The sequence below is a fragment of the Podarcis liolepis genome, assembly GCF_965112155.1.
Source record: "Podarcis liolepis genome assembly, chromosome: 7".
NCBI classification, from domain to species: domain Eukaryota; kingdom Metazoa; phylum Chordata; class Lepidosauria; order Squamata; family Lacertidae; genus Podarcis; species Podarcis liolepis.
This window is the reverse complement of record NC_139561.1, coordinates 68,811,050-68,837,699: the sequence shown is the minus strand read 5'-3', so window position 1 is coordinate 68,837,699 and position 26,650 is coordinate 68,811,050. Positions and strand designations below refer to the sequence as shown.

The window sequence follows — 26,650 nt, the reverse complement described above, 5'->3', positions numbered from 1 at the left end:
GCTATCTAGTTTTTCTTTCCCGTGTGACCCTCATCTCCAGAACCAAACGCCTGACTGACAAAGACCACTTGACAACTGAGTTACAGAATCTCTCAAATGTGTTAATCGCCAATGGATACCAGCAAAACAGGGTTACGAAGCTAATCCAAAAAGAAACACCCCCCAAAAACCAAGACACAGAAGAAAACAATGGCATGGCCCTCCTTCCTTATATCAAGGGCACTACAGATAAAATTAGCAAAATCCTCCATAAACACAATATCAAAACAGCCTTTTGCACCAACCAAAAAATAGCCAATATCCTCAGAAACCCCAAAGATAAAATCCAGTTGGAAAACCAAGGGGTCTATGAAATACCCTGCAAAGTCTGCCCAGCCACGTACATTGGACAAACAAACAGACGAATAAATGCACGTATCGCAGAACACAAGAATGCCGTCAAAAAAGAAGAAAAATCTTCCTCTCTTTTCCAACACATGAAAGAAACAGGACACGAAATTAATTTTGCAGATTCCAAATTGCTCTTTAACATGGAACATCACCACAAGAGAATAATCATGGAAGCCATCGAGATAGAGAAACACCCTCACAACATGAACAAGCGTGACGACACGTCCCGCCTGCCAGACATCTGGAAATTAGCCCTCCCCACAAAAACCGACACCAGATCCAGAGGCACACAGAACGCCACCACCAATCAACCACACCAGACCCAAACCCAGACCCTCTCCACAGATAAATTACAGACACCATCCAGTAACCAAACCATAGTGGCACCTCCGGATGCTGCACCCCCCTGCAATCCCTACACAGATCTGGCTGGCACAGGGCACAAAACCACAGCTCGCCCCTATACACGAAGCCAAGCCAAAGCACAACTAAGTGCAGTACAGCCATCTTCCCAGAAAAACTCTTCACAAATTCAAGAGGTCAAGACACGAAGGCTTTAGCAACTAATCCACACCTAATGACCCACCTAAGTGGTACTCAGAATATCACTCAAGTAATCACTCAAGATATCCCTCAAGTAATTAAGGAACAAAAGAAGAAAAGAACACTAGCCTGGGAACTTCCCCTCTGCCCAGAACTTTTGAGGCAATACACCACACCCCTCTACAGTATTTATAAGAACTCAAACACTGAGATCCCGCTCTGTTCCAGTAACAAGAAGCCGAAAGCACCAGCCTGAAGATGACGAGTGAGACCTCGTCGAAACGTCGCCTAGACACCCCAACTTTTACACGGGAAGACACCCGAGGACACCAAAACCTGCATTCCTGTACCCGTGAAAATCTACGAAAACATATATATATATATATATATATATATATATATATATATAAAATATACCGCTGTGTTATAAAAATATATATATCACAGTGAACCTGAACGCTGGAAGATTCAGGACAGAGAAAGGGGGTATCTTTTTCACACAGTGCATAGTTTAACTATGGAACTCACTGCCTCAAAGATGTGGGCATGGCTGCTCCCTTGAATGGCTTTAGAAGAGTCTACAGTGGTGCCTCGCAAGACGAAAAGAATCCGTTCTGTGATTCTCTTCGTCTAGCGGTTTTTTTGTCTTGCGAAGCAAGCCCATTGATGGATTAGCGCTTTTAGCGCTAATAAGCGCTTATCAGCTGATAAGCGGCTTAGCGGCTTAGAAAAGGGGGGGAGGGGGGAAAACCGCAGGAACTCGCAAGACATTGTCGTCTTGCGAAGTAAGCCCATAGGAGATTCGTTTTGCGAAGCACCTCCAAAACGGAAAACTCTTTCGTCTAGCGAGTTTTCCGTCTTGCGAGGCATTCGTCTTGCGGGGCACCACTGTATAAGTCATAGAGAACAAGGCTCTCAGTAGCCACTTTGCTCCATCTTCCTCCCAGGGACTGGCTTGCCCTGTTCTCTGCTCCCATGGCTCCCATTGGGCCGAGTGATCCAGTAGCAGGGAGGAAGCACTTGAGGAGAAGGGCAGGCAGCATGGGAGCAGTCTGGCTGCTAGGCAGGAAGTGGGCAGGAAGCGATAGGGGAGTTGGCTGACTTGGGCCACTGCTGCCTGCCCTTATTTTTCCTGTCGGCCGTCTTTGCATATTGCTGCTGCTTGCATTTTGAATGCGGTTAAGGACAGGTGTCCTCCCATAAGTTGGGGCTCATGCCTGCGGACCCTTTCTTCATCTTTTCGGTGGCCAGCCCTTAGCTGAGCAGCTGTGGGATTTCAGAACCTGCCTTTATAACGACTGTAAATTCTATGTCTTGATTGAACCTCTCTCTGGTACTAGAGAAAATGCTTTGTTTGCTTGCTTCAGTTACATTTCCATCTCTGCAGAGCTCTAGGAGGCAAACATGGTTCTCCCCCATCTCCTTTAAGCCCCCCACGACAGCCCTGTGAGGTAGATTAGGCCGAGAGGCGGTGAGTGGTTCAAGCTCACCCAGTGAGCTTCATGGCGGAGTGGGGATTCGAACCCTGTTCTCCCAGGCTGACCCTCTAACCACTACACCACACTGGCTGTCTCACACGGTCTTTGTTGGTAGACTTGGACCTGCCGTGCTAGCGTCACAAAGGTCTTTTAACCAGTGTTAGAAATTAGGCGTGTTTTGCAACATGCTAGCTGTTGGAACTGCCCTTCTGCCCATGGTAACGTCCTTTGCCAAAATAGCAAAAAGTCATATTTCTGTGCTCTCTGCACCTTCTAAGCATCATGGACTCATTGCACACATTCATCCTTGTTGCATTTCCTCTCTTCTCTGTCTGTCCTCCCCCTCCTTTTTTTTTTTTTTTTTTTTTTTTGGCAATTCCCCCATTGGGATTCCCCCACTGGAAAACCAAACTCCACCCTCACCCCAATACTAATAGCAGCAGCCTGGCGTCTGCTTGCTTTCTATTTAAATTGGTCCCTCTCCAATGTGGTATAATAATTAGGTTGCCTCAGACCAGTAGAATCAGCTAGTTGCTGCAAGCTGGGAATTAGTGCTCCTCTTTCTTTGTAGGAACGCTAAAGGAAATGTCTCCCTTCCTTTTGCTCAACAAGGTGCGTTGTGTTCTCTTTGAACTTAAAACTCGCTAGTAGCAACCTGCTTCAGCATTTAAGATCTGCTGCTAGCAACTTCAGCTGGAACGACTTGGTGTCTTTTGCCGTATTTCCATAGGTGTCTCTCATCTTGAACTGCTTGACCACCACCTTGTTATCACAGAGATCCTTTACCTGTGTTCACTGGCAGAAGCTTGCAGCAAAGCTGCTCTGACCTCCCACTCTCCTCCACCACCACCCCCACCAAAAAACCTGCTGCTTCAGCAGACATGTTTCTCTGCAGGGTTGGGCTGAAAGTCATATAGAAACATGTAGCAATCCATCAAGCAGTCAGTCCTAAAGTCTGCCCTGATAAGATCAGGCCTTTTCCCTTTGCTTTGGCTGCTAGCCAGGTTGGTAGCAAACATCTCTCAAGCGAAACACTGTATTCTTGAACCACTTGTGTTCTTTGATAATAAGAACGTACAGCCCGTGGCATGTAGGTCTCAAGGCAACTTTTCCAATGGGTTGTCGACAAGTGGTGGAGCCAGTGGTTGAAACTCAGGTATATAAGCTAGGTTATGGTTGCGACAGCATGACCCCCTTTGTCCCTTCCAGTGCTACAGTTCTATGATCTCGGGTACATTGCTTGCCACTTGCTCTTTCAATAATTCACTTGTCCCAGTATGCAAGGAGGAGAAATAGACACAGTGGAAATGGCATTAAAGCAGAGGTTTTAAAACTGTGGTTGCGAACCCGGCACCCAGAAATCTCCACTTAGTCCCGTACCTGTCGCAAAAAGCGCCTGGCACCTGGCTAATATCTAACACTGAGTGAGAAGGGCAGCAGGAGTGAATTTCTTCTTCCCCTTTTCTGTCCTCGGCCTGGTTAACAAAATGAACTAGGCCTGTCCATGCACTGAGATCAGCAGAGGAAGCCCTGTTTTGGTTTAAACCATGAACCATGGCTTAATAAACTAGAATATGAACAATCAACATGTACCTGCAAGCAGCTGCCTTGTTCTACACAAGCGAGGAAATGAGCCAAGCAGTTGCTCTTAACCATAATTAGGAAACTATGGTTAACAGCTTCAAAACGTGAGGATTTGCATGCCAGCTTTAAACCACGATAGAAGTTTATAGAGTTATGCATGGCATGAAGAAAGTGGATAGAATTCTCTCCCCCCCCCCCACGCCCTCTGTCACTGGAACTTGTAGACATCCAATGAGGCTGGAAGTTAGAAGAGCCAGGGCAGATTTTTTAAAAAAGTACATTTTCTTGCAGCGCAGTTAACTGTGGAACTCACTTCCACAAGAGGCAGCAATGGCCACCAACTTTGATGGCTTTAAAACAATATTAGACAAATACCTGGAGGAAAAGGCTTTCGGTGGCTACTGGCCATTAGGGCTATGTTCTTCCTCCACTCTCAGAGGCATTACATTGCTGGAAATTGCAGGTGGACAGATTGATGTTGTGCTCATGCCCAGCTTGCAGGCTTCCCACTGGCATCCAGTTGGCCGCTGTGAGGACAGGAAGCTGACCTGCATAAGCAGGCCTGGCTCATGTTCTTATGACGCAGGTGTCTTTTGTTGAATTATTCTATTATCTCACTGTATTTCTGCCCCACTTTTCTATGAACTATTTTCACAGCAGCTAACAGTCTGAAGGGACACGGGTGGCACTGTGGGTTAAACCACAGAGCCTAGGACTTGCTGATCAGAAGGTCGGCGGTTCGAATCCCTGCGATGGGGTGAGCTCCCGTTTCTCGGTCCCTGCTCCTGCCAACCTAGCAGTTCAAAAGCACATCAAAGTGCAAGTAGATAAATAGGTACCGCTCCGGTGGAAAGGTAAACGGCGTTTCCGTGCGCTGCTCTGGTTCGCCAGAAGCGGCTTAGTCATGCTGGCCACATGATCCGGAAGCTGTACGCCGGCTCCCTCGGCCAATAAAGTGAGATGTGCGCCGCAACCCCAGAGTCGGCCACGACTGGACCTAATGGTCAGGGGTCCCTTTACCTTTACCTATAACTGTCTGAAATGTGGTCATACTTGAACAGAGGAAAACCAGAGAGAAGCTCCAATGGGCTACTCTTAAATTAGGAATCTGCCATACACCAGGTCAGACCACTTGGCCAGTATTGTTTCGGTCAGTATAGTTCACACTGACAGGCAGTGGCTCTCCAGGCAGAGGAGACTCCCAGCCCTACCTGGAGATGCCAGGGATTGAACCTGGAGCCTTTTGCAGGCATTGTAGTTTCTCTGCCACTGAGCTGCAGAGAGGGCTCTTCTCCAAGGCTCTAATCATCAAGAAGTTCAACTCTACTCATTTGGATCCAAATAGAGACAATGGTATGGTTTCCCACTGCAGATGTTCTTTAACTCAACAACGCCAATCTGATTGTTTTGTCACCTACGTTTGTTAGTGGCCACCTGTTGGCTTGTGCCCTGTTCTGTTCTTTGAGGCCAAGGGACACTGGTGGTGCTGTGGTCCAAGCCACTGAGCGTCTTGGGCTTGCTGATCAGAAGGTCGGCGGTTCAAATCCACACGATGGTGGTGAGGTCCCGTTGCTCTGTCCCAGCTCCTGCCAACCTAGCAGTTCGGAAGTGCAAGTAGATAAATAGGTACCACTGTGGTGGGAAGGTGAACGGAGTTTCTGTGCACTCTGGTTTCTGTCACAGTGTCCTGTTGCACCAGATGCGGCTCAGTCATGCTGGCTGCATGACCCAGAAAGCTGTCTGTGGACAAACGCTGGCTTCCTCAGCCTGAAGCGAGATGAGCGCGGCACCCCATAGTCAGCTTTGATTGGACTTACCGTATTTTTCGCACTATAGGACGCACTTTTCCCCCTCCAAAAATGAAGGGGAAATGTGTGTGCGTCCTATGGTGCGAATGCAGGCTTTCGCTGAAGCCTGGAGAGCGAGAGGGGTCGGTGCGCACCGACCCCTCTCGCTCTCCAGGCTTCAGGAGAGCCCCACCGCCAGCCCCACAAGCTCGGGGGACAGCGGGAAAGGCGCAGCGCGCCCTTCCCGCTGTCCCCCGACTTGGTTAGAAGGCTGGCGGGGGTGGGGAGCCTGCTCCTCCCCGTCGCCAGCCCCGCAAACTCGGGGGACAGTGGGAGAGGCGCAGCGCACCTTTGCCGCTGTCCCCCAACTTGTCTAGAAGGCTGGCGGGGGGAGAAGCCTGCTCCTCCCCGTCGCCAGCCCCGCAAACTCGGGGGACAGCGGGAGAGGCGCAGCGCGCCTTTGCCGCTGTCCCCCGACTTGTCTAGAAGGCTGGCGGGGGGAGAAGCCTGCTCCTCCCCGTCGCCAGCCCCGCAAACTCGGGGGACAGCGGGAGAGGCGCAGCGCGCCTTTGCCGCTGTCCCCCGACTTGTCTAGAAGGCTGGCGGGGGGAGAAGCCTGCTCCTCCCCGTCGCCAGCCCCGCAAACTCGGGAGACAGCGGCAGGGGCGCAGCGCGCCCTTCCCGCTGTCCCCTGACTTGGTTAGAAGGCTGGTGGGGGGGGAGCCTGCTTCTCCCCGTCGCCAGCCCCGCAAACTCGGGGGACAGCGGGAGAGGCGCAGCGCGCCATCCTGCTGTCTCCCGACATGGTTTGGAGGCTGGCGGAGGGCTTCCTCCTCCCCCAGCCCCGCAAGCTCCCAGAGCGATGCCAAAGCTGCACGCAGCTTCGGCATGGCTCTGGGTCCCGTTCTGGGGGAGGGGGAAGCTCGGGCTTCCCCCGCCCCAGCCCCGCGCCTGGCGGGGGGGGAATAATTTTTTTTTGCCTTTATTTCCCTCCCCAAATCTAGGTGCGTCCTATGGACTGGTGCGTCCAATAGTGCGAAAAATACGGTAACTGTCCAGGGGTCTTTTACCTTTTGCCTTTTACCTGTTCTTTGAGCTCCTGTTGGTAACTTAAACCATGGCAACCTTTCTCTCCCTTCTTTCTAGGCCAAAAGGAAGCTGGATCTGGAAGGAACAGGCCAGCAGTGCATCCCAGAGTTCCGAACCCCAAAGGGCAAAGGAAGGACGCTCCCACACATCCCCAGTCCCAAAAGTAAGTGGAAGCAGAAGTCCTGGGTGGAGAAAAGGTTGCATTCTTTTATTTTTAGTTGCCATTTTTTAAAATCTAAAAATCAAGTTTCTAGCCCTTATGACTGATTAGCTTGGAAGTCATGTGGGCAGCATCCTGGAAAGCTGAGAAGCTAAAGGTGTGTGTGCTGATGAAATGGAAAAAGTTAACTCAATGTACAAAGTCACTTTTTAACACGCATGTGGCTGTACTGTATTGCAAATCATAGAATTGTAGAGTTGGAAGTGACCCTGAGGGTCATCTAGGTCAACCCTCTGCAGTGCAGGACTCTTTTGCCCAATGTGAGGCTCGAACCCACGACCCTGAGATGAAGAACGCTAGTATATGTCACCGCAGGGTGTGGAAGAAGAGAGATCAGAACCAACAGGTGGATTGGCGGGTGGTTTGTGAGTGTTTAATAACAGGGATAACAGAAAGCTGGTTTCCCCCACCCCTTGTCTAAATAAGGCTGTTAGAATCTCTGGTCTGTAGTAACTCAGGTGCAGATTTATGCCTGCAGGTGCAGGTCACTCCAGTGTATGGCAGCAAGTAGATGTCTGGCTCCTCCCCGCAAGCTACCATTTCCCACCTAGCCCCGCCCCTGCTGTGATTTTGCACCTGGCAGGGAAATTGCAGGGCTCCTGCCTTGGTGTGTATCGGTTGAAAGGCACTTCCCTTCCCATCCGTAGCAAAAGGAAGAGGAGGCAGCGATGGCAAAGGAGCAAGCAAACGGGGAAAGCAAGCACTTTCCAACAAAAGTGAGGGGAAAGGTGGCCACAATCCTGCAGCCAGCTAGTAGGAGATGCCACCTGCCAGCGTTGAGTCAGGGAAGGCTTGCGTTACTTTCTTGTAGCACGCAAGCGGCTTAGATCTTGGGAGATCTTAGGAAGTTGCTTTTTGCAGAGTAGGGTTATTAGGCAGTGAATGAGGGGCAGCCGCCTTTCCCCCTCCACATACAACTGTCCTTCCCATAGGGGCATTTTCTGGGACTCAGAAGGGTCGAGCAAGAGCCTCATTGTAGCTTGAAGCAGCAGCACAGCTTGTCCCATTTTAAAAGGAAAGGGTTTATGTTCTCTCCTGCCACATCTCAGTGGGAAGCTACCAGGGCCCCGTCAAAATTACAAGAATTCAGTTACAGTGGTACCTCGGGTTAAGTACTTAATTTGTTCTGGAGGTCCATTCTTAACCTGAAACTGTTCTTAACCTGAAGCAGCACTTTAGCTAATGGGGCCTCCTGCTGCTGCCGCGCCGCCAGAGCACGATTTCTGTTCTCATCCTGAAGCAAAGTTCTTAACCCGAGGTAATATTTCTGGGTTAGCGGAGTCTGTAACGTGAAGCGTATGTAACCTGAGGTACCACTGTACAAGAATTCTGTGTGCAGGCTATGGCAACTCTTCTCTTTTGCATTTTTAGCCCCTAAGTCACCTGGGGAGAAGACCCGCTACGACACGTCGCTCGGCCTGCTAACCAAGAAGTTCATCCACTTGCTCAGCGAGTCGGAGGATGGTGTGTTGGACCTGAACCGGGCTGCCGAGGTGCTGGATGTCCAGAAGCGGCGCATCTACGATATCACCAATGTCCTGGAGGGGATTCAGCTCATTCGGAAGAAATCCAAAAACAACATTCAATGGATGTAAGTGTGTTGGGGAACTGGGAGTAGATCCACGCTGCCCAGTGCCTTAGCTGCTGGACCCCTGGTGAAAAATGACAGCTAAGGGAATTGCAGCCTTGCGCAGTGAGGTTGGCAGGATACGATAGGGACAAGAATAATAACCCTCCCCTTTCTCCCCAAAAGGGCTAGAAACATCAGTAGGGGAATACATTACACCATAATTGTTTTGTGAGTGCTGTTGTTTGAGAAAGTTATCAACAGATGCCATATTTCAATAGTCATCCAAGTTTCACCCAATACGGCAACCTTGGTTTGGACATAATTTACTTTTAGGTGTTCTTTTCTTATTCTTTTTCTTTTTTTACACAGTTGACCAAATTTGACCAACATCCTTCTAAGTCCAGTTTTGTTCAAAGAGACCACACAACTAGGTCATCGGCGTAAAGCAGAATGGACACTTGCCAAGAGAGGGAGAAAAGTCCCAAGTCCCATTCAGGGCTTTAATGCGTTTGGCCAATTTCTCTACCAGCGGCACTGTCCATACCATTTGTCTCTTTAGTGAAAGCTGCAGAAGATCCAAGTTTTAACTTCTTTTTAATTACAGTCGTACCTTGGAAGTCAAACAGAATCCATTCCGGAAATCTGTTCAACTTCCAAAACGTTCGAAAATCAAAGTGCAGCTTCTGATTTGCTGCAGGAAGCTCCTGCAGCCAATTGGAAGCTGCGGAAGCCCTATTGGACGTTCAGCTTCCAAAAATGGTTCGCAAACCGGAACAGTCATTTCCGGGTTTGCGGTGTTCGGGAGCCAAAAACTCTCGAGAACTGAGCTGTTCGAAAACCAAGGTACGACTGTACTGGTTCTAACGCACATTCTATGTAAACTGCTTAGAGCTATTGACGACGAAGTGGTATATAATAAATCCTGTTGAAGAAATTAAAATAATGATAAAGTTCTCGTTTGAATGCAGCAAAATGCAGTTCTGCGCTCATTCAGTGTATCTTTTTATTTGCTACCCAGGGGAACAGGGATTTTTGAGGACTCCTCTGTGGCAACGAAGCAGCAGGCATTGCGGCAGGAGCTGACGGAGCTCTCCAAGACTGAGAGGATGCTAGACAAGCTCATCCACGAATGCACACTTCAGCTAAAGCACTTGACAGATGAAGAAACAAATCAGAGATATCCTTTTGAGGGCCGGCAGGTTCTAGAGAAGTTGGGTGGGAGTCTGGTGCTCAATGTGGCTCAATGTGGCTCTCATGAGAATGGTTGGATTCCAGCTTCTATCAGCCCCAGATAGCATGGCGTCAAGGGTGCTTCCCAGCCAAAGGAATACTCATGGCAAATGGTTAATAATAATAACAATAAATTTTTATTTATATCCCGGCCTCCCCAGCCGAGGCCGGGCTCAGGGCGGCTAACAACAATAAAAGAATACAACATTCTAAAATCATTTCATTAAAAAATTACTTCAAATCAAATTGATGGCAGCCATTGGGCTCGAGTTCTGTGAAGATTGCCAAAGGAGGGAGTCAGGCTGTGCCCTGGCCAAAGGCTTGGCGGAACAGCTCTGTCTTGCAGGCCCTGCGGAAAGATGTCAAGTCCCGCAGGGCCCTAATCTCTTGTGGCAAAGCGTTCCACCAGATTGGAGCCACCGCTGAAAAAGCCCCGGCTCTGGTTGAGGCCAGCCTAACCTCTCTGTGGCCTGGGACCTTCAAGATGTTTTTGTTTGAAGATCGTAAGTTCCTCCGTGGAAGAGGAAGGTCCCGTAGGGTACAAGGGTCTTAGGGCGTATAGGGCTTTAAAGGTTAAAACCAGCACCTTAAACCTGATCCTGTACTCCACTGGGAGCCAGTGCAGCTGGTATAGCACTGGGTGAATGTGATCTCGCAGCGAGGACCCCATAAGGAGTCTCGCTGCGGCATTCTGCACCTGCTGGAGTTTCTGGGTCAGTCTCAAGGGCAGCCCCACATAGAGCGAGTTACAATAATCTAATCTGGAGGTGACCGTCGCGTGGATTAAGCCTTTATTGTCAAAGATAACACTTACAGTCACTTCTACAGCTCTGGATACCTATGCACCCCAATCCAGTTATTCCCGGGTCCTCACTCTATAGAGCAGTAGCATCAACATGGGTCCACTCCCCTCCACCAGTTTATATATCTTCCCCCGGTGGGCTGCATGCATGCAGCCAGAGACTGTGCCTGTGTGGCAACTTCCTCTGCTCCTCTCTTTTCAGTTCCCTCCTGGTTCCAGGGACAGTGGTGCAGGAGAGGGTGGGGAAGCACCTGGCCCTTCACTTGTCTGTTCTGCCTCTTCCTCATCTTCCGACCCATCTTGTGCAGCACTGAAGTTTCCCCTGCCTCTTGATTCTTGCCTCCTGGCTGGTACAGGTGCCCACAGATCACTGTGTCACTCTCCTGAGTCAGACACCAACCCTCTTTCCTCCAGGGCACACTCATAGTCCCCAACGCATTTGCCAGGCATGATGGGAGTTGGAGTCATGCTACATCTAGAGAACATGTTGGCTTACCTCTGCCTGAGCTGATTCTGGGTATGGGTGCCTGGTGTTTTCTTTAACTTCGGCCCTGCCCTACGCTAGCATATGTCACGTATCAGGATATCCGGGCCATCAGCAACTTCAACGAGCAGACGGTGATTGTGGTCCGAGCCCCTCCAGAAACCCGGCTGGAGGTGCCAGACGTTTGCGAGGTGAGACTGCAAGACTGGGTTGCGGGGCAAGAGTATAAATAATGTAAGAAGAGCGTGCTGGATCAGACCAATGTCCCATCTAGTCCAGCATCTTATTTTCAGTGGCCCCACCAGTTGCCCATGGGAAAGGCCTCCGGCAGACCTGAGCAGTTTCCAGCAACTGATATTCAGAAGCATCCTGCCTCCAGCTGTGGGGCTAGAGATATCCCTCAGGGCCAGTAGCCATCAATTGCCTTATCCTTTATGAATTTGTTAAGCCCTATTTTCTTTCTTTCTTTTATTAACGTTCTTATGTCACGTATGTATACATTATCATATTACATTACAGGGCATATTATAATATAATTTCCAACATGCATACAAAGTTTATATACCAAATTTATGTACCTAAAGATAGAAAAAAGAAAAAAGGACATAAAGCCATTTCAAAATAATATTTGTACCAACACTACGGACTTCCTGTCAGTCTCGTTGTATATATATTTTTTAAACAAATGAATGCACTCTTATTATTGTATATTTCTTTACATTTTATCTAATACATTCCTATATCAATATATACCCTTAATCTTGTTTCTCAACTCAATTTCTCTCCAACGTCAATCGAATGCTAGCATAGATAGCGAACCTTTACTATATTTTTGAACATATATCTTATATCTATCCCATTTTTCCATAAATTTTTGTTTTGAATTTCCTCTCAGGCTATTTGTCAACTGCTCCATTTCAGCAAATTCTTGTAGTTTATTATGCCAGCCTGTTATTGTCGGGGCTTCTTCCTTCCACGCCTTTGCCACCAAAGTCTGGGCTGCAGCCGTTGCATATAAAAATACGTCTCTAAAGGCCTTTGGGATGTCCCTGCCAACAATACTCGTTAAGCCCTTTTTTCAAGCCATCCAAGTTGATGGCCCCCACTGGCTCCTGGTTTTTTTGCCTGCCTCTTGGTAGCATTAGAATACTAGAATTGTAGAGTTGCAAGGTACCCTGTGGGTCATCTAGTCCAACCCCCTGTAATGCAGAAATCTCAACTAAAGCATCTGTGACAGGTGGCCAGCCAAGCTCTGCTTGGAAACCTCCAATGAGGGAAGAGTCCACCACCTCCCGAGGAAGTCCATTCCACTTACTGTCAGAAAGTTCTTCCTGATGTTTAGTTGGAATCTCCTTTCTTGTAACTCAAACAGTGGCTTCACAAGATGAGAGCTAGCATACCATTAGTGGCTAAGAGACGCCTCTGTGCATCAGGAAGTCCTGGGTTCAAATCCCACCTCTCTCATGAACTTACAAGGTGACCCATAGGCATGCCACTTTTATTTCAGCCTCAGTTTCTCCTCCTCCCTTCTGTAAATGCAATATCAGAATAATGATGCTTTCCTACATTGCGGCATGGACCCTATTACCATGTTATTGACAGCTTGGTAGGGCCCTGTTGCCTAAGTAAAATGTAGCCTGGTAGAACATAGGAAACTGCCTTGAACTGCCTATTTGTCCAACTACCCTAATGCTGTCCACTCTGACTAGCAGCTTCTTCCTGGGTATTTCAGCATTCCCCATGTAATGTGGCCTCCTGGGGGAGGGGTGTGTGTGATAGCTTACCTTCCTAGCCTCTGCCCCAGATCTCAGTGAGTTGTGTTTGGCTTGGTAGGTGACAGGTTGTTCTCTAGTCTCACACCGCTTTCCTCTTTTCTGGCCAGGAGAACGTCCAGCTGCACCTGAAAAGCAACAACGGCCCCATTGAGGTATACCTCTGTCCTGAGGAAATCCTGGAGGAGAGCCCAGCCAAGGAAGGCAGCTTCCCTGCTCCTGCTCCAGCACCCCAGGAGAGCAGCAACCCCCCAACAGTGAAAGGTAAAATCTCAGGGGTCTGGATAACCAATGCCTTGGCACTTTTACACCAGTGGATTGTATTTTGGTTTCTGCAAGGTGTCTCTGCAGGACCCCCTCCTTTCCAGCAATACTCCCCAAACTGGCTGGCTTGCTTGTCTCAGGGCAGAGCACCCTGGGCCAAAGCATCCTTCATTGGTCCCTTCCTGCTTAACCCGGCAGCAGCACCCAGTAGTTGGGTCTTGTGGCCACCTTTTTCATTTCCTACAATGCCCTGCACTCTTGCACCACCCCAGAGCCTTGTGAGGAATTTCAACAGCAGCTCCTGAAACTGCTGTGATGCTAAACAAGACAAGGCAAGGAGATGGGTTAGGAGTCTCCAAGGAACTCTTGCCTGATAGCAGAATCCGCATACAAAGTCAGACAGTCTACAGATCAGGGAATCCAGATGGACACAGAGCCCAAGGGTCCAGATGGAGAGCAGGAAGCAGCAAGGTAGGGCCGGGAACTACAAGCATTCCAGCATCTGACTGTTGCTGTAAGCTCTGCTTCAGAAGGCTGAAGCCAGCTGGTTCTCAGCAGTGCCTTCTCTGAGTCCTTGAAGGCTGATCAGCTGCTGGTGGAGTCACTCTGCCTTCTCCCCCTTCAGGCTGCTGTTCAGCAGGTAAGGCTGACTACTGGCCCATGACAATTACTGCCTCCGATCGTGGAGACAGAACATAGCCATTATAGTCTGTAGCCATGAACTTGTCCTCCTGTGTATTAGTCTGATCCTCCATCCAAGTTGGTGGCCATCCTTGCCTGTTGTGGGAGGAAGTACCATCATTTATATGCTGCAGAAAGAAGGACTTTTATCTGTCCTGAATCTTCAGCCTCACTGGATGTCCACGAGTGTCTTGAGAGAGGGAGAAAGCCTTTTCGCTCCCCATTTTCTCCATGCAATGCACAATTGTATAAACTTTACTCATGTCACCTCTTGCCTAAAAAAGCCCCAAGTGCTGCGACCCTTCCTCATAGGGGCATTGTTCCAACCCCTTGAAACTGTTGGGGCTCCCTGCCTTCTGCTCCTCCCAATAATAATAATAATTTTTTATTTATACCCTGCCCTTCCCAGTTCAAAAACTGGGCTAAAAAACAAATTTAAAACACTTAATTGTAAAAGCAGCATAAAACACAGTATAAAAACATGAATAACAATAAAATTCAAAAATCAATTAGATAATCCCTGGCTAAATTGGTCCTACTTGGGCCAGCGAGGAGGCCAGGGGAGAATGAGCTGTGGGGTCTCAGAGCGGGTAATCTTCATAAAAGGGGAGGGGGAGGGAAGAGAAGGATAATAAAAGATCAGGCTGAGTTCAAATTAAAGGCCAGGCGGAATAGCTCTGTCTTACAGGCCCGGTGAAAGGAGGTTAAATCCTGTAGGGCCCTAGTTTCATGGGACAGAGCATTCCACCAGGTCGGAGCCATCACTGAGAAGGCCCTTCTCCCAGTGGGTACCAGCCACCACTCCTTCCTTCTCTTTGTGTCTTTCCCCAGTCGAGACCGTGAAGACTGAGCTGCCCAGCTGCCTGATGGAGGGGGAAGACGGCTTCCTGGAGCTGCCCCACCACCTCCTGCAACAGACCGAGGACCAACTCCCTTCCGCTTCCTATGGTGACGCGGGGCCCTTTGTCACCTTCTCCCCTCCCCTCGACCAAGAGGACTACCTGTGGGGGCTGGAGGAGGGCGAGGGCGTCAGCGACTTATTTGAGGCCTACGACTTGGGCGACCTGCTAAAGAACTGAGCCCCCCCCCAGGATCCCCAGGCCCTTCTCATGGTGCTAATTCCCTCCACTCCAGAGCCTCGGGGCTTCTCTGCCTTGGGGCACCTGCTTGCATTTGGGCCCAGCGGAACCTGGCTGCCAAGACCCCCACAAGCAGCTCTCCGAGAGATCCTTATTCATCTCAGGCTTTTCTGAAACCGTCGTGGACGTTGTGCGTGACACTCCCCCCCCCCCTTTAATCCAATGAGAAGTGCCAACAGCTGCCATGGGCGGACCCCCCTCCCACCCCTTTTCCTTCTGCAGAGGTTGCAAGCTGGATGATTATCCCTCCACTCCACTCGTGGTGCCAGCAGCTAGAATAGCCCATGTCTGTGACTTTCCTAGGGACCCTTGAAACCTTGACCCCATGATGCTTCCTTGTTTTGCTCCAATTTCTCTCCAAGGCAGAAATGGTCCATTTAGGGCCGTATCGGTAGCACCAGGTGTGATTCTGGCTGGCAAAGCAACTGCGCTAATCCCAGCAGCAGGAGATGTGCAAGTGAGCCCTTTTCCTTGGCTTTGGCGCCCTGAAATTATGGGCCAATCTGCCGGGAGAAGTAATGTTTTTAACAACTGCTTGGCACAGGGTACTCTCCTGCTACTGCTGCGATTCCTCTCCCAAGTATCAGTCCTGTGGCACGATGTGTCTGAGCTAAAAGCCCATCCTGGTGAAGCCGATTAAACTTGAAACGTCCTTTCCAGTGCGCTCTGGTATGAAGCTGCAAGGTTGCATGCTTCCTCCTGAGAATGCACCATGTGATGCTCTAAATCTGAAATGTACGGCTGGGGAACCTGTTGGACTGCAGCTCCCATCATTCCAGGCTGGCTGGGGCTGATGGGACTTGTTGTTGAAGACTGGGAGGACCACAGGTTCTCTACTGTATCAGGAGGGTAGGGGAAGGTTTTCTTTGTCTCCTACGGTAGCTAGAACAAGGTGAGGTTGGCTTATTTTTTGCAGGCTGAGTTCTAAGCAAGCCGTGCACATGCCTTGCTAAGACGACTATGGAGAGGCTAAGCTGCACTTTTTGGACTTAAGCCATGCAAAGTGATCTGTCCTCTTCATTTCCAAGGGTAGCCTCATCCTTAGAAATAGGGCCATTTCTGGTTGGCGGAACCCTCTCCTTGCTTCAGACAGTTCTGCCTTGGGCAAAGCATTCTTTCTTCCGCTAGAGTTGTCTGACCCCTCCAGACGTTGTCAGACTCCAACTCCCACCAGCCCCGATCATCAGTGTTATTGATGAGGAATGATGGTAGTTGGAGTCCCAGGAACATCCAGAAGGCCAGAGGGTTCCGCATCCCTGCACTGTAGCCCCCCTCCCAAATTTAGGTACACCAGAGGATGTAATCTCTCATCATTCATAATCGCCAGATGAAGTAGCTCAACTTCTTTGAGGTGTTGGAGGAACTCAGCTGGAAAGACTGGAACTCTTAAAGCAGGGATTGGGGTACCTTTGGCCCTCCAGATGTTGTTGGACTCCCAACATCTGGAGAGGACTGCAGATTCCCCAACAATGCCTTATTGGTTCAGTTCAATTTTAATCTTCAACCTCACCATTGTCACCAAATCCTCCTGCCTAACAGAGCCTTATTGTATTGGGGCTCGTCATCTTTGGGTATCAAAGGTGGCTGTCCAGTTCCTTAATTTGGCTTAGTAAGTGAGCGAGCAAGGCCTTTTCCTAAGCTTGTCCCATCCATGACCAAGAAATATAAAACAGGGAAGCTCCTTTGGCTGGACCCATTCCTGTAGGAGCCTAGGAAGCTTTGGAGCTGCATAGAATTTGCCTGGCAAGCACAAAACCTTGCTGGTTCTTCTTGCTGTGTTCATTGCCCTCTAAAAGTTGATGTCCTGCCAGTTCTTGTTTTTTTAATGTCCTTGCAGAGCTAGACAAGACACAGGCCAGTCCTTGAAAAGACCATCTTTCTCTTCTCCCCAGAAACGTTTAGTGAAAGTCTCTGAACATCACATTATGTGGGGAGCTTTCCCACCTTCGCTTCATGCATTGTCAGCTGCGAGTGTAAAATAGCAGCATGATGAACCATCAAGCCCAAGCATCCAGTTTCTCTAGATGATCTATGAGAGAAAGTTGGGGTGCAATTTAGATGCATCATCCTTGCTGTCTGGGTCTGGTGGGAGTGGTAATCCCAAAACATCTGGAATGGCCACAGGTCCCCCATCTCTGCTATAGGGGATGCATACTTTCTCAGGGAACAATGGTTTCATTTGTTCTGATGCTCCTGACCAAATAACATGCTGCCTTGGGAGGTGCTGCTGCTCTGAACTGTTCCTTGTCTCTCTCTCTCTCTGCCTCTCTCTCTTTGTCTATAACACGCACAAACACACACACACACACAGAGAGAGAGAGAGAGAGAGAGAGAGAGAGAACTTCTTTGTGGAATGAATCGAGAGTCTTGGAACCAAACATTTTGCTTGGGTATTCATGGTAAGTGACAGTGCTGACCGTGGAGATTTGGAAACACTCCTCCTTGCAGCCTCATTTACTCTGAATCCAGGATTAGAGGTGTAGTACTTTGATTGGAGCTCTGTCACCATGAGTGCTGTTCATTCTAGAGAGCTGTTCAGGGAGAACTGGGCAGTTGAACTTACAGCAGAGGGTACACAGCCATCCGCCAACATGTCTGGTGCCTGCCTGATCTTCAAAGCACAAATTGCATCCCAGTTTGAACAGATCCTCAATCTCACATACTCCTTGTCCTCATGGTGCATGACACCAAATTCCACGAATAAGTTAAGCTGGTCTTTAAATCAAAGGATTTGAGCCATGGGTTTGCCTCCTGGTGATCGCTTCTTCCATGGCTGAATTAGGCTTAGTTTTACTGGGGCAGCAAACCTGCATCAGGTCTATAGCACTTCAGGCTGCAGGAGGAACTTGCATAATACATATGGTTCTCCTGTGTTTATTTTTAAAAGTTCCTGCATGTGGAAAATGGGATGTTAAGGGTGTGCGCCTGCCCTTTTCTTCTGGCATGCTAGTTTTCTGCTTGCAAAGACTTGTTTTGTTGTTGGAGCATTAGGTCATGGCAGTCCCCACCAGCAGTTTGCCATGTTGAAATCTAGGCGGATGGAAGTGCAATACCTCAGTAAGGACTAGGAGTTTGTCGTAGCACTAAATAATCAAGCAATAGCGTGAAGGCGTGGATTGCAAGAAAGTGAGACTGACTAGTTGCTGCCTTGGACTGTGTGGCCTGCTGCTGATATCTGCTGTTTCCACTAGCAGGGATCAGCTTGACACAGTCCCTGCACGACAACAAGTGTGTTGAGTGAATGCAGCCCTCCTTTGCAAAACATTTTTTCCTGATACAGCACATTAAAATATCTGGAAAGTGTTCCATTCCTTAATTCATTAGGGAAACATAAAAGGGTGAAAATTGTGCTTTGAGGAGAAGATTTCATGTACATTATTTATCTTTTTCAGTGAGTTGTTTGTTCCCTGCAGCTACTGTAAAGAAAGAAAGAAAGAAAGAAAGAAAGAAAGAAAGAAAGAAAGAAAGAAAGAAAGAAAGAAAGGAAGAAGGGCTTCATCCTAAGGTGGCCTAGCCAATCGGCTTACTTTGCATTTTGAAATCACACCATCATGTGACCAAATACACCAGTTGCATGGAACACCGTTCAATTCTTAGTACCCTCCCAAATTAACGGGACACAGAGCATGAATTCATCCTGGATTCAACCACTGGGTTGCCAGTTGCCAACCTCACTTTAAACTCTGGTAGCGCTTTAATATGGTATAGATTATTTTGAGGTTTGTCTGGAAAGCTGGGGTGGGGGTGGGGGGGAATGGGCACGAAAGCCTTGGGTAAGAAATGCCACAGTGCTATTTTTTTGGGGGGGGGGTAGTCATTCCTTTTCTGCGACAGAAGGACACTTAAGGGCTATCTGTTATATACCTGTTTGAAAATAAGCTTTTGGAACTGAATTGTCTTAAGTGATTTATTTGCATAGACGAGGTTCTTTACTTTGTACATAGCAAAATGAGTTGTGAGTTTGGGGCTTCATCAACCCTTCTGGGATACCAAATTTCTGCAGCATTCAGTTGCCTGCAATTGTTTCGAAATGTGGTTTGGTGTAGACCTGGCATCTTCTAGGTGTTTTGAACTACCAGCACAGTTGTTGTCCAAAACATCTGGAGTGCACCAGGTTGGGGGAGGCTGTTTTGTAGAATAATTATTGCTCCATGTTCCTGTTTCACTGGATGTTGTTGGGGTTTTTTTAACCAGTTTCTGAATCTAGATTGTAATATGGGTTGAGCATGTGCCAACAATGAAATCGCAGCTCAACTTTAGTCTTAATTCACCATCTGTTCAGAGAAGAGGGAGGCCTGTTTTGATTCTTCAGTGCTTCCCCCTGTGTACAAGGCCTTTAACATGTTATTTGGGCCCAGCGTCGTCCCTGGTCCTGTCTTAAATATTGTAAAAAGTTGTATATAATCATTGCACTGTATTTATAATGGAATCCCTCTTTGACACTGTTCTGCTGTGTGGCTTTTGTTTGGGACTGAGTATTTAAAGACTTCTAGGTTTTCTGTAACTTTTGGCCTGGTGGGTGGAGATGTATGTGAGGGTTTTGTTTTGTTTTGTTCTAAACTTGAGGCACTTGGTGATGTGTGTTTTGTGAACAACAGCAAAAAATGAAATAAAATGTTTGAACCAAGCAGGGACCTATTTTGAGTTCAATTTCCATGGTCATTAGGTTTTTTTGTATTTTGTTGTGGGGGAGAGGGTAGATATTTCTAAGCATGCCAGACTAGGACCTGGGAGACCACTCAGCCATGAAGCTCGTTGGGCGACTTTAGGCCAGTCACAACCTCTCAGCCTAACCCACCTCACAGGGTTGCTGTGGGAATTAAATGAGGAGGGAGAGAACCATGTGGGCCACCTTGAGACTCCATGGAAATAAAGGTGGGAGATAAATGCAACCAATAAAGAAATGCATTACTATGTCCCAAACTTTTAACTCAGGGTTCAGGCACCAGTGTAACTCCAGTAAAGGTAAAGGGACCCCTGACCATTAGGTCCAGTCGTGACCGACTCTGGGGTTGCGGCGCTCATTTTGCTTTATTGGCCGAGAGAACCGGCGTACAGCTTCTGGGTCATGTGGCAAGCATGACTAAGCCACTTCTGGCGATCCAGAGCAGTGCACAGAAACGCCGTTTACCTTTCCGCCGGAGCAGTACCTATTTAACTACTTGCACTTTGACGTGCTTTCGAACTGCTAGGTTGGCAAGAGCAGGGACTGAGCAACGGGAGCTTAACCCATTGCAGGGATTTGAACCGCCAACCTTTTGATCAGCAAGTCCTAGGCTCTGTGGTTTAACCAACAGTGCCACCCGCGTCCCTATGTAACTCCTGTAGGTCTCTGTAAATGCTAAAAAAATCCACAATACATGAAGGACTGTTGGCTCCTCCTGTTCAGTTCCTGGTTGCAGTGGCTCAGCCTCTCCTACACTGAACCAACCCCATTAAACATGCCCACACATTGTGGGACGCTGACATTTGATGACCACCCTCCCATTGCAAACAGGATAGGTGAACTGATGTGATAGTAATTGATATAGGTGCCTTTCCCACCCCCCATTTATTTGGGGTGGGGCAGCATGCTGGCACCATTTTGCAGTCCTGCCTCCTGTTCTGCTCTTAAATGTGGCAGCCATTATGCCACACTTCCCCACAGGCAGCCATGTTGTGATCTGGGACGCTCCCTGTGGCAGCCATTTTGTGATTGCCACCCATAGCGCTGACTCGCTCGCTGCTTTTGCAGGAGCTGCTGGGCCGAGAACAGAAATCTTCAGCGTGTGTCCCTTGCCCATACGGCAAGCCACCAGGACCGCTGTTTCCTGGTTAGCCGACTGTTTTCAAGTGCCATTTCCAGGTGCCTGCCTCACTAGAGTAGCCATTAGGTCCTCCTGGTCGGGAAACGTTTAACCAGCCTTCCTATTTAGCTAGGACTAGTAGTGGCTGGTTCCCATTGGGGCAGAAGGCAGGGAACTCAAATACGTAGCAGATACAGATAGTAAACAGCTAGAGGCAATGACCGGGAAAGCCAATTCACCCCCTCTGCTGATTTTCCTACAGGGCAACACTGACAGTGCGTTCAGACACAGGGATTGTTCTGTTAGCTTTCCTAATTAGAAACGCAAGAATAAATGATCCTTGCTGTTATGTAGTGTAGTTTCACCCTGGGCCAACAGGGGGATATTGTATATAGTTTTCACTCAGGTCTGTAGATAGTTTTCACTCAGGTCCGCGGCAGTTAGTTTAGGCGGGAACTCTGAGCTGTGGTGGTTACAATGTTGACAGCCGGCTGCCTATAAATACAGGCCGGCTGAGCTGTTGCAGTCAGTTCTATTCCAGCTTGTCTTAATAAAGAGCTACTTGAAGAAATCGCTGTGCCGGCTGCTATGTCAACCCACTACTTAATACTGGCGACGAGGATGGGATGGATGGACATCAGAGCACAGCCAGATGCGGCCAGCCTCTGAACTGAGCTGAATCACAGAGCGAAATCACTGAGCGAAATCACTGGGCAGAACCAATTCAGAGCTGATTGTTCTGGCTAGAGCACTGTGTTCCATCCATCGCCCTTCACGCCGGCATCGGAATCATGGCTTCACTTGTGCCTCTACCGCCGTTTGCACCAGCCTCTGAGTCATGGGACTCCTTCCTCGCTCGGTTCGACTGCTACCTCCAAGCCAACGAGCTGACAGCAATATCAGTGGATCGGAAGCGGGGCCTATTTCTCAGCCTCTGTGGGCCTGAGGTGTTTGAGACGGCCCGAGCATTGGTTGCGCCTGAAGCAGTCCAGGCAACACCATGGGACACGATCCAAGAGAAGCTCCGCAACCACTACGCACCAAAGCCATCCAAGATTGCTGCCCGCCATGTGTTCTACCACCGGAACCAGGCAGAGGGGGAGTCAATCAACAACTACGCCACCGCCCTGCGACAGGCTGCAATGCACTGTGAGTTCCGAGACTTAGACGATGCCCTGATGGATCGAATCGTCTGCGGAGTCCGGGACATCCATCTGCAACGGCGTCTCCTAGCCAAGCCAGACCTCACGCTACAGAAAGCCATTGAGGAGGCTGTGGCCTCAGAAGCTGCTGAACGCTCCGCCCAGGAGATCCGCAAGTCCAGCAGCCCGCGTCTTGCTAGGGAGCCAGTTCCGGTGCATCATGAAGAGGCCAGCAGTGAGGAGGCATCCTCCAGTGAAGACGATGACGTGCACCAGACAAAGCGGGAGCGCAGGAAGCTCCAACAGAAGTCCAAGGGCCAACCGGAATGTGCTGGCTGCGGAGGCGACCATTCCCGTGCCAAGTGTCGATTCAGAGACGCCATCTGTAGGAGGTGTTCCAGAAGGGGCCACATCGCTAAGGTCTGCCGATCGGCTCCGTCTGACACCCCCCCTTCATCGACTCGCAAGTTCAAGTCTTCACTCCAGTCTGCCAAGGAAAGTTGTTTCGCTCTCACCAACTGCCGCTGCCCGTCTGGAACCACGATTGGCCAAACCGACTCGTCTACGCGACGCAAGCTGAACGTCACGGTGCTCATTGAAGGAGCTCCATGTGACATGGAGATCGACACCGGGTCTGCCCTGTCCGTCGTGTCATGGAGCACCATCAAAAGACTGGTACCCAGAGTATCCAAAAGGCAACTCGACTCTCACCGCGTACACCTGAGAGACTACCAGGGAAACGACATTCCCGTGGTAGGCGTTGGCCGGTTCCGGATCGCCTTCAAGGATTTTTCGGGCCTGCTCCGGTTGGTGGTGGTCGAAGGTCAGCGGCCAAGCCTCCTAGGGCTAGACTGGTTTGATGCCCTCGGCCTGGAAGTCACCGGCATCAACTGCATCTCTAACGCAGAGACTGAGGGTCTGGTCAAAGACTTTGCCGAGGTTTTTGACGGCACCTTGGGACAATATACTGGTACGCCCATCTCCTTTAGCCTTGATCCACAAGTCGCCCCCATCAAGCTTAAGCCACGCCGGGTTCCCTTTGCTCTCAAGGCTAAGGTGGACGAACAACTGGACAAACTGATCGCCCAAGGAGTTTTGGAGCCCGTTGACCACGCAAAGTGGGAAACCCCCATCGTCACGCCTGTCAAGCCAGATGGGTCGGTGAGAATCTGCGCTGACTACAAGTGCACAATCAACAAGGCACTTCAGCAGCACGCTTATCCGGTTCCTGTTGTCCAACACCTGCTGCATTCCCTGGGTGAGGGTAAGGTCTTCGCTAAGCTGGACCTTGCCCAAGCCTATCAACAACTGCCAGTCGATGATGCCACTGCTGAAGCCCAGACGATCGTCACCCACCGGGGGGCATTCCGTTGCCGCCGGTTGCAGTTCGGGGTGAGTGTGGCTCCTGGCATCTTCCAAAGCCTTATGGAGCGTCTCCTGCAAGGGCTTCCGGGCGTGGTACCATATTTTGATGACGTCTTGGTGTCTGCAGACTCACACCAGCAGCTGTTCGAGCGCCTCCGTGCCGTGCTGACCAGGTTCCAGGAGGCCGGGCTCAAGGTAAAGAGGGAGAAGTGCCAGATCGCCGTTCCACAGGTAGAGTTCCTGGGCTATCTTATCGATGCCTCCGGTCTTCATCCAACCACATCCAAGATCCGCGCTATCCAGCAGGCCCCCACCCCAAAGAACAAAACGGAGTTGCAGGCATTCCTGGGGCTGCTGAACTTTTATAACATGTTCCTGCCCCACAAAGCCACAGTGGCTGAGCCTCTTCACCGACTCCTTAGCACTAAGACGCCTTGGGTCTGGGGTCATCGGGAGACGGCGGCCTTCAATGCGGTCAAGGCTCTCCTTTCTTCAGACAGTGTACTGGTACAGTACAGTGAATCCAGGCCGCTGGTCCTTGCCTGCGACGCCTCACCTTTTGGCATCGGTGCTGTCCTTAGTCACCGTTTTCCAGATGGAAGAGAAGCACCGCTCGCCTACTTTTCCAGGACACTATCTCCGACGGAACGGAATTACAGCCAGCTCGACAAGGAGGCATTGGCACTTGTGGCTGGAGTGAAGAGGTTCCATGAATACCTCTATGGCAGGACTTTTGACCTCATCACTGACCACAAGCCACTCCTGGGCCTCCTCGCCGGTGATCGTCCAACTCCACCGGTCCTCTCACCACGCATGCTGCGATGGACTGTTTTCCTGGCTGCCTACCACTACCGGCTCATCCATCGCCCGGGGAAATCGATAGGCCATGCCGACGCCCTCAGCCGTTGCCCTCTTCCAGCATTTGTGGAAGACCCGGCTCCAGCTTCATCGCTCCTTCTGATTGAGGATCTTCCGGCAGCGCCTGTATCGGCTGCCACTGTGGCCTCCGCATCTGCCCAGGATCGCACCATCAGCCGGGTGCTCAACTGGGTGTGGAGGGGGTGGCCACAAGGGCCTTTTGCATCGGAGTTCCAGCCTTTCGCAACCAGACAACATGAACTCTCAGCTCATCGTGGCTGCCTGCTGTGGGGAGACCGCGTCGTGATTCCCCAGGGACTCCGTCAGCACGTCCTGGAGGCTCTGCACGTTGGCCACCCGGGAATTGTCAAAATGAAGGCGTTGGCTCGGTGTTACGTCTGGTGGCCTAATATGGACGATGCCATCACTGCCTGGGTGTCCGCCTGTCAAGCGTGCCAGGAGTCGAGGCCTGCACCACCGGCAGCTAAGGGACACACCTGGGAGACGCCAAAGACACCCTGGTCGAGGGTGCACATCGATCTGGCTGGCCCCTTTCACGGCCGGACCTTTAGGGTAGTGGTGGACGCCTATTCCAAATGGCTGGAGGTCGCCCTGATGCCCTCCACCACTACCGAAGCTGTCATCCGGGTGCTGCGAGGCCTGTTTGCAACGCATGGGTGTCCTGATGTCCTTGTCTCTGACAACGGACCGCAGTTCACGTCAGGCACGTTTGAGCGGTATCTTTTGGGACTGGGCATCCGCCATGCCCTAACGGCACCCTTTCATCCATCCAGCAACGGGCAAGCGGAAAGAATGGTGCGCTCGACAAAAGAGGCACTGGCGCGCCTGGACCTGGGAGACTGGCATGAGCGGGTCGCTGAATACTTGTTCGTGCAACACATCACCCCTCATGCGGCCACAGGGAGGAGTCCTGCTGAACTGCTTATGGGCCGCCGCCTCAGGTCACCGCTCGACCGGCTACACCCAGACTTTGCCGTGGCTGAACCCCCAGGCTGTGCCAACGCACCACGGTCATTTGTCCCAGGAAACCAGGTCTTTGCCCGGAACTATGTGGGGGACATCCCTTGGGTGCCAGCCACAGTAGTGGGAGTCACTGGACCTCGCTCGTACCAGGTGGCACTCGAAGACGGACGCTTGTGGCGACGGCACATAGACCAGCTTAGGCGCAGGGTTGGGGACTTGGACACTACCGAGGTGCCCCCAACTGCGCTTGCGGCTCCAGAAGAGACACGTACAGATGGCGAGGCCCCCCCTACACCTCCCTCGCAAGCTGCCAGCGTGGAGCCGAACCAAGCCGTCTCAGAACAGACTCAGACCACTCCACTTGCGGAGGCTCCACCCACAGCAGCGGATCCAGGGGAGTTGGTTCCAACGCCACCTAGGGTCGCACCACAGCCTCAGCGAGAACTGTGTGGCCCTCCGGACTTGGCTACCAGTCCCCGGCGGTCTGGCAGAGTTTCCAAGCGCCCAACTTATTTAAAGGACTATGTTGTTGGACAGGTATCACTGTTGGTCTAAGTATGGGAAATGTAACCGATATGCTTTTGTGCTTAATGGAACCATTACGCGTAGTGCTGTATATAAGGAAACCATTACGATTGTAACTAACGCCTTATCTCGGTGGGGAGGGGTGTTATGTAGTGTAGTTTCACCCTGGGCCAACAGGGGGATATTGTATATAGTTTTCACTCAGGTCTGTAGATAGTTTTCACTCAGGTCCGCGGCAGTTAGTTTAGGCGGGAACTCTGGGCTGTGGTGGTTACAATGTTGACAGCCGGCTGACTATAAATACAGGCCGGCTGAGCTGTTGCAGTCAGTTCTATTCCAGCTTGTCTTAATAAAGAGCTACTTGAAGAAATCGCTGTGCCGGCTGCTATGTCAACCCACTACTTAATACTTGCCAACCTAGCAGTTCGAAAGCACAAAAGTGCAAGTAGATAAATAGGTACCGCTCCGGCGGGAAGGTAAACGGCGTTTCCGTGTGCTGCTCTGATTCGCCAGAAGCGGCTTAGTCATGCTGGCCACATGACCCGGAAGCTGTACGCCGGCTCCCTCAGCCAGTAAAGCGAAACGAGCGCTGCAACCCCAGTGTCATCCTTGACTGGACCTAATGGTCAGGGGTCCCTTTACTTTCTCACCTGTTGCCTTATGGGACTATGGCTTTTGAATCAATATACCACCATGTTGCCACCCACCTCTCATGCACATGTGCGCTTTCGTTCCCTCAATTCACTTGTGGAAATGCCGGGAAAAGAGCTGTAGGCCGGAATACCGCTCTGAATTTAGTTCCACAATTTTCTCTCCCACCATAAGCAATTATCACAAACAAGTGGGGAACTTCCATGCTGGATGCTGCTGGGTTCCCAGAAGCGACTTTTTTTACGTTGTGTGAAAGATCACAAAACCTGAAAATTTATCAGGAAAATGGAATAAAGTGCTGCCTGA

At 50.2% G+C, this 26,650-nt stretch overlaps 1 protein-coding gene across 1 annotated transcript in view; it reads left to right on the top strand.

The window, feature by feature from the left end:
• Positions 1 to 19,660, top strand: part of E2F2 (E2F transcription factor 2) — a 43,077-nt gene extending 23,417 nt beyond the window's left edge. The window contains exons 2-7 of the mRNA XM_083512202.1: positions 6,929 to 7,034; positions 8,463 to 8,682; positions 9,680 to 9,838; positions 11,254 to 11,368; positions 13,060 to 13,213; positions 14,726 to 19,660. Of these exons, the coding sequence (XP_083368328.1) occupies positions 6,929 to 7,034; positions 8,463 to 8,682; positions 9,680 to 9,838; positions 11,254 to 11,368; positions 13,060 to 13,213; positions 14,726 to 14,973 (1,002 nt within the window). The 3' untranslated portion in view covers positions 14,974 to 19,660. The remainder of the gene's footprint in view (positions 1 to 6,928; positions 7,035 to 8,462; positions 8,683 to 9,679; positions 9,839 to 11,253; positions 11,369 to 13,059; positions 13,214 to 14,725) is intronic.
• Positions 19,661 to 26,650: the final 6,990 nt, after the last annotated feature.